The sequence below is a fragment of the Dendropsophus ebraccatus genome, chromosome 14 (genome assembly GCF_027789765.1).
Source record: "Dendropsophus ebraccatus isolate aDenEbr1 chromosome 14, aDenEbr1.pat, whole genome shotgun sequence".
Taxonomy (NCBI): domain Eukaryota; kingdom Metazoa; phylum Chordata; class Amphibia; order Anura; family Hylidae; genus Dendropsophus; species Dendropsophus ebraccatus.
Window position 1 is genome coordinate 60439209 of NC_091467.1, and position 16060 is coordinate 60455268.

Genomic DNA, 16060 nt, shown 5'->3' on the forward strand with positions numbered 1-16060 from the left:
CCCCTCCCTTATAGATGGTCCCCCTCTCCCCCCTCCCTTATAGATGGTCCCCCTCTTTCCCCTCCCTTATAGATGGTCCCCCTCTTCCCCCCTTATAGATGGTCGCCCTTTTTCCCCCTTATAGATGGTCCCCCTCTTTCCCCCCCTTATAGATGGTCCCCCTCTTCCCTCTCCCCCCTCTCTTATAGATGGTCCCCCTCTCCCCCCCCCCTTATAGATGGTCCCCCTCTCCCCCCCCCCCTTATAGATGGTCCCCCTCTCCCCCCCTTATAGATGGTCCCCCTCTTCCCCCCCTTATAGATGGTCCCCTCTCCCTTATAGATGGCCCCCCTCTCCCCCCCTTATAGATGGTCCCCCCTTATAGATGGTCCCCCTCTTTCCCCCCTCCCTTATAGATGGTACCCCTCTCCCCCCCCCCTTATAGATGGTCCCCCTCTTCCCCCCCCCCTTATAGATGGTCCCCATCTCCCCCCTCCCTTATAGATGCCCCCCCCCCTTATAGATGGTCCCCCTCTTTCCCCTCTCCCTTATAGATGGTCCCCCTCTCCCCCCCTTATAGATGGTCCCCCTCTCCCCCTCCCTCTTAGATGGTCCCCCTCTCCCCCTCCCTTATAGATGGTCCCCCTCTTTCCCCTCCCTTATAGATGGTCCCCCTCTTCCCCCCTTATAGATGGTCCCCCTCTTTTCCCCCCTCTTATAGATGGTCCCCCTCTTCCCTCTCCCCCCTCCCTTATAGATGGTCCCCCTCTTCCCCCCCCTTATAGATGGTCCCCCTCTTTCCTCTCCCCCCCCTTATAGATGGTCCCCCTCTTCCCCCCCTTATAGATGGTCCCCTCTCCTTTATAGATGGTCCCCCTCCCCCCCCCCCCCCCCCCCTTATAGATGGTCCCCCTCTCCCCCCTTATAGATGGTCTCCCCCCCCTTATAGATGGTCCCCCTCTTTCCCCCCTCCCTTATAGATGGTCCCCCTCTCCCCCCCTTATAGATGGATCCCTCTTCCCCCCCCCCCTTATAGATGGTCCCCCTCTTTCCCCTCCCTTATAGATAGTCCCCCTCTCCCCCCTCCCTTATAGATGGTCCCCCTCTTTCCCCCCTCCCTTATAGATGGTCCCCCTCTCCCCTCCCTTATAGATGGTCCCCCTCTCCCCCCCCCCATGGATGGTCCCCCTCTTCCCCCCCCCCTTATAGATGGTCCCCCTTTCCCCCCCCCCTTATAGATGGTCCCCCTTTCCCCCCCCCCCCTTATAGATGGTCGCCCTCTTTCCCCCCTCTTATAGACGAACCCCTCTCCCCCTCCCTTATAGATGGTCCCCCCCCCCCCTTATAGATGGTCCCCCTCTTTCCCCCCTCCCTTATAGATGGTCCCCCCCCCCTGCACAGCAGATAAAACAAAAACAGCACATAACTCACCAACCCTCCGTTCCCCCGTTGAACCTCTCTGGTCTGGTCCCCGGCTGATGTGCGGCAGCCGGAGGTGTCCCATCCTGTCCCCGGCAGCGCGCATCAGAGAGATCCCCGTGCGCCTGTGACTTCCGGTGCACCGGGAGCTCTCTGATGCGCGCGCTGCCGGGGACAGGATGGGACACCTCCGGCAGCCGCACATCAGCCGGGGGACTAAGGCGAATGCCGGTATCAGAGACCCCCGCGCCCGGACAGCATCTGTAATTAGATGCTGGGAGCGGGGGGAGACTGTATTCATAAGCGCCACGCTGTAGTATCAGCACCGCGCGGCTGATTCAGTTCAGCGCGGCGCTTATGAATACAGTCTCCTAATTACAGATGCTGTCTGGGCGCGGGGGTCTCCGGTACATGGTACAATCAGTGGCGGATTATAATGTGGGCGACCGCCCGAACCGCCCATATTATAATCTGCCACTGAATGACGCCCCCATGAAGACAGCTGGTGATGCCGCCTGAGGCAGTCGACTCAGGTCGCCTCATCATTGCGGCGCCTCTGGCACTAGGATGTGTGACTGTATACCTTTCATTGGTCTTTAATGATTTCCTCTGCTTTTTATGCAAACTGTCTGCTCTGTTGTCTTTACTAGCACAACTTCCTGTTTGTTGTACACTCTAGCAGGAAATTCAGCCAACTAGCTAACTCTTCCCTATGTGGGAGGAGTTAGAGTCCAAAAGGTATAGTGAAACGGAAATAGAATTGGCTGAATACCTGGCTAGAGAGTGCACAGGATGTACACTAGAAGGTAATTGGGCCAATGAGGACAGCAGAGCAGTCAGTCTCAATCAAATGCAGAAGGAAAACATTGAAGACCACAGAAAGGTAGTAAAAAATTTTTTTTTATCAATGTGTTAACCAATACTATCTGCATTCAGATAGTCCCGTGTTTTGACTAACACTCCGCTGACTTTTTTGCATATTTATGATTCCCAGTTGGCAATGCACCTAGGATTTCACTGTATTGAGCGCTTTAGCGGCAGCCGACAATGTTATCTTTGGCTGGTCTCCCTGAGATCAGTTATCTGTTTGCCATAATCGTCTACTAGGCATTGCTCCCGCCTAGCCAGAATCCTGCTCCAAACTGATGAGGGGCAACACCCCGAAACAGCTGTGTCTAGATGGATAACTGGCTTCATAATTTGGTTGTTTTGGTGGTTTCCCTATAGGAGTCACTTTTCTAGGCCCTTCCCTGGAGGGATATCTACCTAGTCCCGGGTTTCGAGGCTCCGCTCATGTTTTTGCACATTCATGAATCCAGATAAAGCCTGATCCTTAGGACGTGATATTATGTCCTCTAGTCCCATGTTTACAATGCTAATAAGTCAATAAGATATTCAAATAAATCTCCATTAAATATTTAATGTTTAAAGATGACTGTATTGATGGTGGCCTAGGGTCCTATGGCCAAAGAGCATGCTGAGGTTTTTTTTTCTTTCTTTCCGGATGTATGCAGAAAGAAAAATCTCAATGCCTTCCTATGAAACATGCTACGTTTATATATTAACACGATGACACAATCTAGTAGTATAATATAAAGAATAGTGAACTGTTATACACTGTGTTACAGTAACCCGTGCATTATAGTATTTAAGTGAATAAAACCTGGTTTATTTTTATTATTTTCTTTTTGTATTTTTCAGAGAAGGAAATCCCAATAAAGATTGCGTATTCCCAATATGAGAAATTGTTAACCACAGATAATATGATTAATGTGACGGCTGTATGTCAGATAGAAGACTGGGGCGATCTGTTAGTAGAAAATACCATTGCCTTGAACAAACCATCTCTTGTAACTAAGGTACGGTATCTGCGCTCATAACTAGAGCTGTCTGTCTCTTCAGTAGTTTTCTTCGGGCTGTAGCCTGATCTGTGTGAGAGAAGTATATAGATCAATAGAATTAAAGGGGTACTTCAGTGAAATTATTTTATTTATTGATTTCACATCAACTTGCAAAGCATGAGCAAAGCAAGAACCACACGGTAGGACACTACTCTGTTTTACAAAAAAACAAACTCTTTTTGGGGTATTTTCGGGGTATGTATTTGCACATGTATAGACAATAATAATTCATCCTATACACATGAGTAGACCTTGGTGGTGGACCCAATAACAATGGCTGGACACAATACTAACACACGTATGACAATACACTATTAGTAACCTCCGTGTTCTCTATTCTCAGGCTTTAGGGCCAGCTGTATTAGGAAAACCAATGGGCGTGGAGGTGAAATTTACTAATCCTCTGCCCATCCCTGTGAAGAACTGTGTGCTGACCGCAGAGGGCAGCGGCTTGATAAAAAGCGAATTAAAGAAAAGGTAGGTACTGTACTGCTAGGAGTATAAAACCTTACTGAATACATCTTTATCCATGAATTAACACTTTTTCCAGAAACTTTCCATTATTGTCCATGGAGGGTGTCTGGTATTGGCCTAGCCTCACTCCAATGCAATCCTACAGAAAAGAGTGATGCTCTTCCTGTAATCTCACGCAACTCTTTTATTACTGTGTAATATTAACCCTCTCCTACCGCTGCACTGTAAAAAATACTTTAATTTACGTTAATTTAAGATTCAACATGACACAGGCACAGGAGCTGTGACTGTGTCATCCTCGGCGGGTCCCGGCTATCAGCCGGAGACCAGCCGCAACTCTCAGCACCGGAGCCGCGCTCCTATTACACGGAACGACAATTGTGTGGAAAATCGCTATATTGTTCCAATTAAAACAATATTCGTCCTGTGTAATTGCAGGCAACGATCAAAAAATCGTTTGTGCGTCGTTAATCATTGATTTAGATTTGACCCTAAAATCATCGTTAATCGTTTGCTAATTGTCCACTGTAATTCCAGATTTGTTCACTGTTATTCTGAATCTTTACTTCTTTTGCTGGGATCAGATGGAGTAAGCAATCATAGTATTAATTGTTGTAACGATCGTAACTAATGAATATCTTTCTGTCTAATATGGTGAACGATTTCAGGCTGACGATAAACAATCTCGTTAAATATCGCTTTGTCTGATAGCACCCTACAGCAAACGATTAACAATGATTTTAGGGTTAGATCGAGATCAACGACACACGAACGATTTTTCGATCGTTGTCTGCATTTACACAGGGCGATTATCGTTTACATCAGAAGGATAAAACGATTTTCCGCACGATAATCGTACCGTGTTATAGCACCCTAACCCTGTGTCTCCTCTATTTTACTGCAATAACGCACATATTGAACCAAGATTTTTGGTGGTAATCCAAGAAATATTGGTAAAAAGTGTTTTTCTCTCCTCCAGTTTTGAGGTCCTGGAACCCGATCAGACGATGAAAGTCACTTTGGACATTGAACCTTACGTGTCTGGGGATAAGAAGCTGCTGATGAACTTCGCATGTGATAAGTTTGTTGATGTCAAGGCCTTCCTATCTATCATTGTGACTGAGATGTCGTTATAGTAACTGCCCCTAGGTGCCATGTTATGTTATTCAGGGTCCGGACCGACCTCTTATTGCCCAGTCACTAAAATATATGCATCAAGTCTATAGAGGTCACACGAAGATCCGAGTTTTACTTCATCTGCTGTTTATATCGAGGTTATGGTCTTTCTTTATATTCATTTGCTGTTATAAACTTTGGAAATGTCATTGTTTTCTGGATTCATTGATACCATGCACCATTATGGCAACATTCATGCCCAAAACAGATTCCAAGGAACGACAGGGTTCTCCAGTATGAAAATAGGTAATGAGCAAATAAATGACATGGGGGTGGAGGGGTGAGTGGTGCCATCCTGGTGCCATGCAAGTAAGAGTCAACCCCAGGGAACCGGTCAATACTCATGGGAAAGCTACGTGGACGGACTCTGTACAGTGTTGGTGTAATGTTAACCCTCATAGTATAACATAAATTGTTCCCCCCACCCCCATGTCATTTATAGGTCATCAATTATTTTATTTTTTTTAATAAATCAATATAAATCAATGAATTAAAATATTCTTGTCACGGATATGGATGAAAAATGATGCATCTGTATGAATGGATACATTAGGGTTACTCGCAATAAGATCTCCAAACTATAGTCAGAAGTATACACGACACCGGACAAGGATTGATGGATCCATATCATTCACCATGTAAACAAATTCTTCATTTATTTACATCAGGAGATCATCAAGATACAACAGCAATGATCTGGGCCATGAGGCCAGATGAGTATCTTGCCTCAGGCAGCAAATTGCAAAACTCCTGTGGGGCGCCATGTTTCGTTATGTGGTTCACGCAAAATCTGGGCCTGTTTCCAGACATACACCAGGGGCATATTTGATAAATTCCACCAAATCTCTATATATTTACACTCTGGTTCCTTCTAACAGTAAAGCAGTGTTGAGTCCTGTAAGAAAGCTACAAAGCTTCCACTGTCCTGGGACCCTACAGTCCATTGGATGAAGGCTTATTGCCCATTTGTTCAATATACGGTCTTCTAGTCTGTCCCAGTGATGTTGTTGACTATTAAAGGACTTTTACATGGGCTGATATCAGTCAGGCGCAATGTTAAAAATGCTCCTGTGGCCGTTAACCGGCCTTTGTTAAAGTGACAGTGATCTGTCGAAGACCGAGCAAACTATTGACTGAACGTCTGTTTGGAACCTGCTTTAAAATTTATCTCTATTGGCCATATAAACAGGGTTATGTGCAGCCAATAAAGATAAAGAGAGACTGACAGCACTAATATGTATATATCTGTGCTGTCAGTTTCCAGATCACTAGCTGTCTATACTTACCAGCCACGCTCCTTGTGGTCCAGCATGTGGTTCTCCTGTCCTCTGGCCTCTGGCTGTATCTTCAGGCTGCCGCCTCCTCAGGCTGATTGCAGCCAGAGGAGGCATCAACTGAATTTACATCAGCAGCCGGAAGACTGGAGAAGCCAGATGCCAGATCACAAGCAGCGTGGCTGGTAAGTATAGACAGCTAGTGAGTTGGAAACCCTGTGTGCACTAACGATACAAGGATCGTTTGTGCAGCCGGGCCCCTCGCCATGTAAAGGCACTGCAAACAAGCGCATTGTTTGCGGCCCTCGTGGTTGACAAATCTTTGTGTCTAAAAGGACCCTTAGCTGCTAGGAATTTTGTGTTGTCATCCATTAAGAGGAAAGCCACCACGAATAGGAATTTCTTCCTTATTTCAGCCAAAGCGATAAAAGCTATGGTGAAATGATAGCTCTGCTATTTTCTGCAACTGGACCAACATGATGAAGCTTAGGAGGGGAAGCAACTAAGGTGCCCAAACACTAAACTGACCCACCCGGACTGTCGGTACCTCCACCCACAGAAGGGGGAAAACTAACCCAAGGTGTGCAGTGGTGTGTGTACAGGTGCAGGTGCAGAGAGTGGGTGATAGAGTTCCGTTAGTATAAAAATATAACAGCTTTACTGTAAGGCTTTTCAGTATAACAGTACACGGTTTCACAAGTACATAAATCTTGACACACTTGAGTGCTTGACCTTGGTGCTTGAAGGAGGTGCTTTAGGGAAGTAGAAGAGGTAGTTGTAGCAGTGCCTGTAGAGTGAAGAATAGAGGAGAGGAGTTTGCCAGAGGAGCCCTAACCCAGTGTAGCTGTGTACTCTGACGGAACTTTTAGTAGATATATCTTGAGTGAAGTGATACTCGTACTCACGTATAGACACTGTCTGACCGCTTTCTGCCCTCTGGTAGTGGTGAACCCATCCCAGTAACGTAGTACGAGCTCCAGCCGTGGTTATCTGGGTATAGCTAGGTGTCCAAGTCTTCCCAGTTACCTGCACTGCGCATAAGGATACGTAGACCTTGTATACCAATTGCTTTGTCCTACTGAGGCTAGTTCCTATCTTGTTCAGGATACTTTTCTTCTCTGTTTAGTCAGGGTGTTTCTTGGTGACTCCTCTCTCTGTTGTATGCTAAGCACTGCATAATAGATACAGTAGTAGTGGTAGAAGAACTGTTGGTCTCTAACTGCATCTGTTCACACTCATGGCTAGACTCAACTGAACTGTGTACTTCCTCCCACACAAAGAGAGAGCACCTCTTATTGGTAAGCACAAAACACATGGTACACAACAACATTAACCCATGACCTTCCTCAGCTGTGCAATAGAATACATATAAATAAAAGAAACACTGACACCTAGTGGGAAAACTGTAAATACTTCATCCACCACTTAACCTGAGAGAAAGGTTTTTGACAGGTGCATAGAACACTAATAGTGGGACACCACACTTCTAGGCACATTTACAGTCACTCCTAGATAGATCACTAGATAGATAGATAGATAGATAGATAGATAGATAGATAGATACAGTAGGTAGATAGATAGATAGATAGATAGATAGATAGATAGATAGATAGATAGATAGATAGATAGATAGATAGATAGATAGATAGACCGTGAGCACCTTACATTTCCACCCCCCTGTTTGTTTTCCAGGATTCAGGTGCAAACTATATGGAAGCAAGAATCAATAATGCTAACTAATAAAAACCAATCTCACTCTGGAATTTGCCCCTCATTATGGTGCCAGTGACCGCTCATTAGAACTCTATACAGGGATCACAATCTCCCTCTTTCTACTGGTTATACACCTAGCTATACAGCCCAGAATTCCATTAGCTTTCCCTACAAACTGGCTGCACTGGTGACTCAATACGAGGTGTCAGAAATCACTACCCTTAAATCTTTCTGTTCTGAAGTCTTTGCTAACACAGAACTGCTGATACAATACTGAAATAGAGCATTCATTAACTCTCCCCAGGAGATATCTATCATTCGTATAGGTCATATCCCTTTATATGCCCAATGGGAAACATCATGAGCAATTGACCACAGGATCATCTCCTATAAAAGGCCTCTTTCTCTTCTTTTATATAGATGTATCTGGATAACTGACCTACACAAATTACATGGAAGACCCATTCATTTGCAGGTTTTATAGCACAGAACAGTAGAATCCACCATCTGCTTTACACATGGCTATTTGAAATTATACAAGAATTGGCTATGTTCACACTACGTATATGTCCGGCCGCATATTTTTTGCGGCCGGACATATACGTGTAAAACTCCGGCCGGAATTTACGGAAGTTGCGTCCGGCTACGTACGGTCCGCGAACTTACGCCCGTAAGCTACGTACGCTTCCTGAGCGGCGTACATAGCGATCTGACAGCGATCTTCGCCTGGCCCCGGACACCCCACAGAACCTTTTGGATCGGCACAAAAAGGTGTAAAAATAAAGAAATCACCACTACGTACGGGACCGCATGTTACGCTACGGCTGTAAGTTACAGCATTTCCGTCCCGAAACAATGGTCTGGTTTATTTTATACGGCGCCGCATACGATCCGGGCGTAAGTTCGTACGTAGTGTGAACTGTGCGGCCGTAGATCGTATACTTTCCATTGTACGCAAACTACGTAAATCTCCGGCCGCTTATTTACGGAGCGCGCTATGGCCGGAAACTTACGTAGTGTGAACATAGCCTGAAAGCCTGATAGCCTGTTTCTGTCTTTTTAGGCCCTATACAATTTTGCAAATACGATCATGCAAATGTGAGATTTTTTCTATCACCGCCTAATGGATGTACATCTGGGGTACAGGTCAACGGCAACAATCATTTGCTCTACTTATCAGTAAAACATATTTAAAATTAAAAATTTTACGAGTATTTCATTAAATAGTTCCTAACGTTTTAATAAACTTTGAAAAAAAAAAATAGATAGATAGATAGATAGATAGATGCAAATTATTTCAATATGGGGGAAAAGGATTTCTCTTTTTATCAAAGTCTGTTAGTCTCCCATTAAACTTTCATTAATTCTGATAGATCAAGTTACATGCTGTCAATGCAAGCCAATGGAAAATGGTGGAGTAAGATGGGGGGGAGCTCAAAGATTGGAAGAAGAGGGAGAGAGAGACACACACACACAAACTGCAAAGATACTGCTAGCTCTATGTAACAGATCTCACCCCAGGACTTGATTTACCATTTCATTCTATTATGTCCTTCATGCTGCTGCTGCTTCTTATAACATAATATAAAGATGTAGGGGAGCATGATCCCCCCTTCTGTGTGTGTAGTGTCTGGGAGACATAAAAGATGGTGCAGTCTCCTTGATCCAGTACTTCTAATTTGCCATTATTTGCAAGGTCCGGGGCCAATCATTGCAGGTGTTCCTCACATTGACAATCATATGTTGCCTGCTCCAGAGTTGGATCAGGTAAACATCTTTATACACCTGCCAATAACACTGCCAGTATTGTTTATTAACACACCCGCCATACAGTCCTATGACTCCATCTCCTCCTAGTATTTATGAGGTTCAAAATGAAATAAACAGTGTGTAACTACTGGGGTAGATGGGGCTACTAGTTAAATCCCCTTTAACAAAAGAGTGTGATGTCATGGATCGGCCTCCTGGGCATTTTTGGAGCAAGTCCAATGAGCTCACAAAAAGACAAAACCTTATACTTGGGCAGCGCTGAGTAATTTTTCTAGTTACTACTATAATATTCTTAACTAGGGATGGTCCAAACCGAGTTTGTACGGGGTTCGTACGAACCTGAACCATCCGCAATGATTCCCGCTGTCTGCCCGCTCTGTGCAGCGGGCGGATCCAGCGGGAGGAACGCCTGGAAAACTGGGATACAGCCATAGCCATAGGCTGTATCCCAGTTTTCCAGGCGGTCCTCCCGCTGTATCCACCCGCTGCACGGAGCGGGCAGACAGCGGCAATCCGATGCCGAGCGTTCGGGTTCAGCCGAACCCGAACCTTGACGGGTTCGGACCATCCCTACTCTTAACTATGAAGGTGAAATTAGAACCTAGACTGCGTCTCAATGGGGACAAGGACCTATCGGAGTGATGGCAATCTATATACAGCGCTACAGAATGTGTTGGCATTGAATAAAGAAAATTACTTTTATTGTTATTGTTAATTTTATTTATAATTAAACATACATTTTTTATAGGTGTACGGCCACGTTCACACCACTTTCCATGGCCTATGTACACTGAAAACCTGCCAAAATGGGATGCCAATGTATACATGCACAGACAGACACAAACCCCCAGACTTCAACGGCCGGAATGTAGTTTGTACTTAGACTATAAAGCATGGCACAACACATTTTTGCAAAAATACTCATATATGTGCGGGAAATGAACTGAAAGTAATCTCAAGCCAATTACGTTTGGGCCAATGGACTCAATGGGCCCAGTACTTTTCCGTGCACATATACCTACCCTTAAAGGGCTACTTCGGGAAAAAAATTATTTCAGATCAACTTGGTGTGATGTCAGAAACTGATTTGTAAAAAGCTCAAGCCTTCCAGTACTTATCACCTGCTGTGTGTCCTGCAGGAAGCGGTGTATTCTTTCCAGTCTGACACAGTGCTCTCTGCTGCCACCTCTGTCCGAGACAGGAACTGTCCAGAGCAGTATCAAATCCCCATAGAAAACCTCTCCTCCTCTGGACAGTTCCTGACACAGACACAAGTGGCAGCAGAGAGCACTGTGTTTTTTAAATGGAAGCAATTTACAAATCTGCATAACTTTAAATTTAAATAATTAATTTTATAATAATTTTTTTAAAAATGACCTCGAGGTTCGCTCATCTCTACCTATAAAGTATAACTATTATTTTGTTTAAAAAAAAAAAAAAAACTTTTTATTGTCTGGAATCTCAGTGCTAATAGTTGGGAGAAGTGCATGGCAGTGTGATTCACTCCGTAACTCGCTATGCGCAGTACAAAGGGACAAAGCAGGTTAGATTTGTCTAACCTTCTGATAGTTCCCCTTTAAATAGTAAAATATACAAGATCAAATAAAATAACCAAAATAATATAAATTCATGGTTTTAGCTAAAAATAAAACAATGATCAAAGGAGAATATAACTTAGGGTTATTTATTTTGTACACATGCGTCATAGTAAAAATCACACTTTACTATGCAACGATTGATCCACAGCACTAAAGAGGTAGGCGATTGATCAGATCAATGAGAACTAATCAGCCGGGACTTTATTGTGCACAGTACTGGTGACCACAGAGATCTAGAACCCCAAGGAGATGACGCCATCAGGTCTTCCAGATAACACAGGTTGTCAGAATGGTTGTCAGGATTCGGGCAGTGACAAAGGCTTGGATTCTGGCAGCTCAGGATCAGGGGGCCACACTAATGTTGTGATAGCTCTTAATGTTCTTGATCTTATCGCAGGAGAATGTGGCGATCAGGGTCTTATTGCCGCTCTTAAAGGGAGTGATTGAAAAGTTAGCCTCGGTTTTTTCTCCAGGCTCCAGGGGTGGTATGCTAAAACAAAAGGGAAATCGGAATATTGTTATAACATATAATTCACCAAGTGACCTATAAACATGGGGCACACTGGTAAATAAATTTAAAGGGGACACTTGTAGGCTCGGCCAGATTTTGCTAGAATAACCCTTCAGAGGGGTGAATGAAGTGCTCTTGACCATTCATGGTGTACATCTACTATTTTTCCTTCTCTCCATTTTGGGAGCAGGGGGTTTCTGATGCACTGGTTTTACAAAGGTGATATGAGAAGAAAGGAAATCACTGACAGCAGCACAGCAAGGAAGAATTTACAGTAAGGCCTCAATGTTTGCTGCTGCTGCTGAGATAAACAAGAAGCCTTGATTTACCTTTCAGTGACAAGGCAGATAGTTTCACAGCTTTTATATATATATATATATATATATATATATATATATATATATATACAGCCCAGGCTCTCTCCCTCTCTATTCTTTCTTTACCTACACAGAGCTGTAGCTAAGCTCTATCACTACATCCAGTGTTTCATTTTGCTTTGTCTATTAGTAGAGACGCAAATTTCACCTAAAAACAGGCAACAAACAACAAACTGCAATGAAAGTGGCCATGACTTTAGTTTACTGTACTATCAGGTTACAGATGCCCATAGAAGTCTATGGAGAGGCACGTAAAGGGGCTTTAGCAACTTTTAGTAGGCGATATATCTCACCCCAATGCTTAAAGTGACTCTGTACCCACAATATGCCCCCCCCCAAACTGCTGGTACTGACAGATAGCTGGTTTTATTCCAAGATCTGTCCTGGGGTCCGTTCGGCAGGTGATGCAGTTATTGTCCTAAAAAACTACTTTTAAACTTGCAGCCCTGTGCCAAATTGGCGTGGTCTAGAGTGTCTGTGTCCTAGGCCTGCAACGCTTCTCCGTCCCTTCTCCCCACTCTCTTCATCATTAGGAATGAAGCGTTGCAGGCCTAGGACACAGACACTCTAGACCACGCCAATTTGGCATAGAGCTGCAAGTTTAAAAGTTGTTTTTTAGGACAATAACTGCATTACCTGCCGAACGGACCCCAGGACAGATCTTGGATTTAAAGCAGCGACAGTATTAGTGGTTTTGGGGGGGAGATTGGGGCACAGGGCCACTTAAATTTCCATTTTTCCCTACTCAGTACTGTCCAGTCTATTTTGGCCAAAAAAAACTCCCTTTAAGTCTAGTTTTTGATGCGTTTATAGTGAAAATGGATGACGCTGTTTTACTTACTTTTTTTGGATCACTCCTTCAATAAGACCACCTCCTTCCACCGACAAGATACAAGAGTCCATGGTTTCGGATAAAGTGTTGGTGATAATAACTTCAGCCTGGAACGCAGAGTTTATTGCACCCGCATCTGCACACTGAGAACATAGAATGTGAGGATGCCATTAAAAATCCAAATAATAAATATTTTAGTAAGTCATTAAAGAGGTTTTTCCAATATTAAAAGCTATCACCTATCTACAGGGTCACATGAACAGGTTTCCTCTACACGAATGGAGCAGCAGTACACAAATGTGGCCACCATTCCATTAAAGGGATACTCCAGCAATTATTTTTTCTTTCAAATCAACTGGTTTTAGAAAGTTGTTTTGATTTGTAAATTACTTTTATTTAAAAATCTCCAGTCTTCCAATACTTATAAGCTGCTGTATGTCCTGCAGGAAGTGGTATACTCTTTTCAGTCTGACACAGAGCTCTCTGCTGCCACCTCTGTTCATGTCCAGAGCAGTAAAAAATTCCCCATAGAAAACCTCTTCTGCTCAGGACAGTTCCTGACATAGACAGAGGTGGCAGCAGAGAGCACTGTGTCAGACTGGAAAGAATACACCACTTCCTGCAGGACATACAGCAGCTGATAAGTACTGGATGACTTGAGATTTATAAATAGAGGTAAATTACAAATCTATATAATTTTCTGAAACAAGTTGATTTGAAAGAAAAACATTTTAGCTGGAGTACCTCTTTAACTATCTATGTTCTCATCAGTGTGGATGTCAATAGGTCAATATGTTGATATGGTCGATTGTGAATACATTTATTTGTTATAAAAAAAAATTGCTTTCTTTATATTCTTTCTTTTATTTTATACAGGTTTCCAATATTTTTGGAATTGACTTTATAAAAAGTGTCTCCATCGTGCCAATCTTTGTAGCAATACCCCCCCCCCCCCTTCCAAAAGTAAATAAAACTTGAAGTGTCCCTGCCATTTAAATTTTTATTGCAGAAAATAATGGTACAATAGTACAAAGAAACTCTGTAATAGATTTTATTAAGCTGTTTCCAGCCCACCCAACACCCCACCACCACCACCTTACTTCTTATCTGTACATTATCAGGCAAAGTCGTCTTCATTACAGAGAAGCAAATTGAAGACGGGTTTGCTGAGTCCATTATAACTAAAGGGGGAGGGGTTAAGGGGGATAAGTGAGCAGGGAGAGCAGAAAAGCAGCTGTACAGTTTGGAGACTGTCTGGGCACATAAATGGCTGGATTCAAAGGTCATAAAGGTGTTAGTGCTTATCTGGGAACTTGGTGAGATAAGATTGCAGGGTGATGTTTTGTACAGGCCTGCGTTTCTCCCCTCCGTGCTCACTCATCTCCCTCGGCCCCTCCCCTCTTTATAGAGCATAATGGACACAGAAATCCTGCTTCTTCTGAAGTGAGGGGGGGGGGAGGCAGGAAAACAGCTTTTTGAGTACATAAAGAAACTCTTTTGCTTAATAAAAACTATTACACATTTTCTTAAAATCACTTGAACTATTGACATTTATTGACTTCTAAAAAAATTACATTTAAATGGCAACTACGCTTTAATCAATAAGTTATTTTGCGCCAAAATTGTTCTATATCAATTAGGAAATAAAAAAGTTATAGATTTTAGATAGAAAGAAAGAAACTGTATTGGCCATGAGGCTACTTCCATTGATCACTCGCAGTTTCACAGATTTACATTCAGACTCATTACCTTGATGGTTATGGGCGGCTTTACCAAGATGATATCCTTCTCCACCAATATCCGCTCCTCCTTCCCTTCCACCTCACACAAAGCCGTCATGCGGATTAGGTTATCTTCACCCATGTATTTTTTATACTGAGCGTATCTTAGAGGGATTGAGATGTGTTTACCTGGAGTATAATCAAGAATAACATGAGCCATTGTGCCGGATTCTCAAGGGGATGTTGCTGCCATCTCCATGGACGCCACCGCAGTATTACATGGCAATCATTCAGATAGATGTCAGTAAAGACATGGACAACATAAGAATTCCAGGGGAAGAAGCAACTCTATGATATCCTTATCTTCAGGGCTGGATTATAGGAAAGGGCGTTAGGTATGTCATCAACAGCAGGAAACTGAGAGTATCAACAACTCAATCTCATTGATGGTCTTTGATGACAAAAATAGGCAAAAAGATGGTCGCACATACATATGGATCTCTATTTAGGGTGTAAATGGCTCAGATATATCTATAACTCACATAAACTTTAGGTGGCTGCCATATTGGGTTATGTTGGGTCCAGGTTCCAGAGGTGGAATTCTGACCACGTTCTCACAGAGGGATGAAGAAGTGTATTATGTGTTTTTCCCCACTAGGTGTCACTGCTGTATTCACTGTATGTCTTCTTTCTCTCCTTTTCTGCCTTATCACCACTCCTCTCTCTTCGACACACACAGCTCCACCAATCACAGGCTAGCTAAGATAACCCTATAAGAAAAGCGCTAGTTCATGGTGGGTAGGTCTGTCTTTTCTAGCCAGGTGTGTTGGAGACAGCAAGACACAGAGAAAGATTTCTTTTATTGCTGTTAACCACTGGTAGCATGCAGTGATAGGAGGAAGGATGTCCTCTCAGGAGAACCTTGTCTACGCCAGGGATACCATCTACACTACACAGGGCAGTATACTTGAGGCTAGGTACTGACCCCAGTAGGACAAAGCTGCAATTAAAGCCTACGTATCCTACTGTAATGCATGGCTAATCTGAGAAATCTTGGAAAGTCTGCTCAACGTGGGGACCTGGGACTTCGTGCTACCCTAGCAGGACGGGTAACCCGACACTGTAGGGCATAGGGCGGTCAGATCACAGATATCTAAACATGAGTACAAGTATCTTCTTCTTCTCTACTCTGCTATGCTATCCCTGCAGAGTACACAGCTACCTTGAACAGGGCCCTCAAGACTCTCCTCTACTCCACTTTACTCTTACCTACAAAGTCTATACCAGCTACCTCTTGCCTGCATCTGCATTACAA

General features: G+C 43.7%; 2 protein-coding genes across 5 annotated transcripts in view; one reads left to right on the top strand and one right to left on the bottom strand.

Annotated features, from left to right (window-relative positions):
* LOC138772977 (protein-glutamine gamma-glutamyltransferase E-like) overlaps nucleotides 1-5147 on the top strand; it is a 56906-nt gene extending 51759 nt beyond the window's left edge. For all 3 annotated transcript variants that reach the window (XM_069953824.1, XM_069953822.1, XM_069953823.1), the window contains 3 exons: nucleotides 3100-3257; nucleotides 3643-3776; nucleotides 4753-5147. In XM_069953824.1, coding sequence (XP_069809925.1) covers nucleotides 3100-3257; nucleotides 3643-3776; nucleotides 4753-4909 — 449 coding nt within the window. In that variant the 3' untranslated portion in view covers nucleotides 4910-5147. The remainder of the gene's footprint in view (nucleotides 1-3099; nucleotides 3258-3642; nucleotides 3777-4752) is intronic.
* A 6229-nt stretch (nucleotides 5148-11376) lies between these two features.
* The window catches only part of LOC138773096 (protein-glutamine gamma-glutamyltransferase E-like), a 115270-nt gene continuing 110586 nt past the window's right edge, over nucleotides 11377-16060 (bottom strand). For both annotated transcript variants that reach the window (XM_069954062.1, XM_069954063.1), the window contains 3 exons: nucleotides 14774-14934; nucleotides 13034-13167; nucleotides 11377-11794 (listed from right to left, as the gene is read on the bottom strand). In XM_069954062.1, coding sequence (XP_069810163.1) covers nucleotides 11647-11794; nucleotides 13034-13167; nucleotides 14774-14934 — 443 coding nt within the window. In that variant the 3' untranslated portion in view covers nucleotides 11377-11646. The remainder of the gene's footprint in view (nucleotides 11795-13033; nucleotides 13168-14773; nucleotides 14935-16060) is intronic.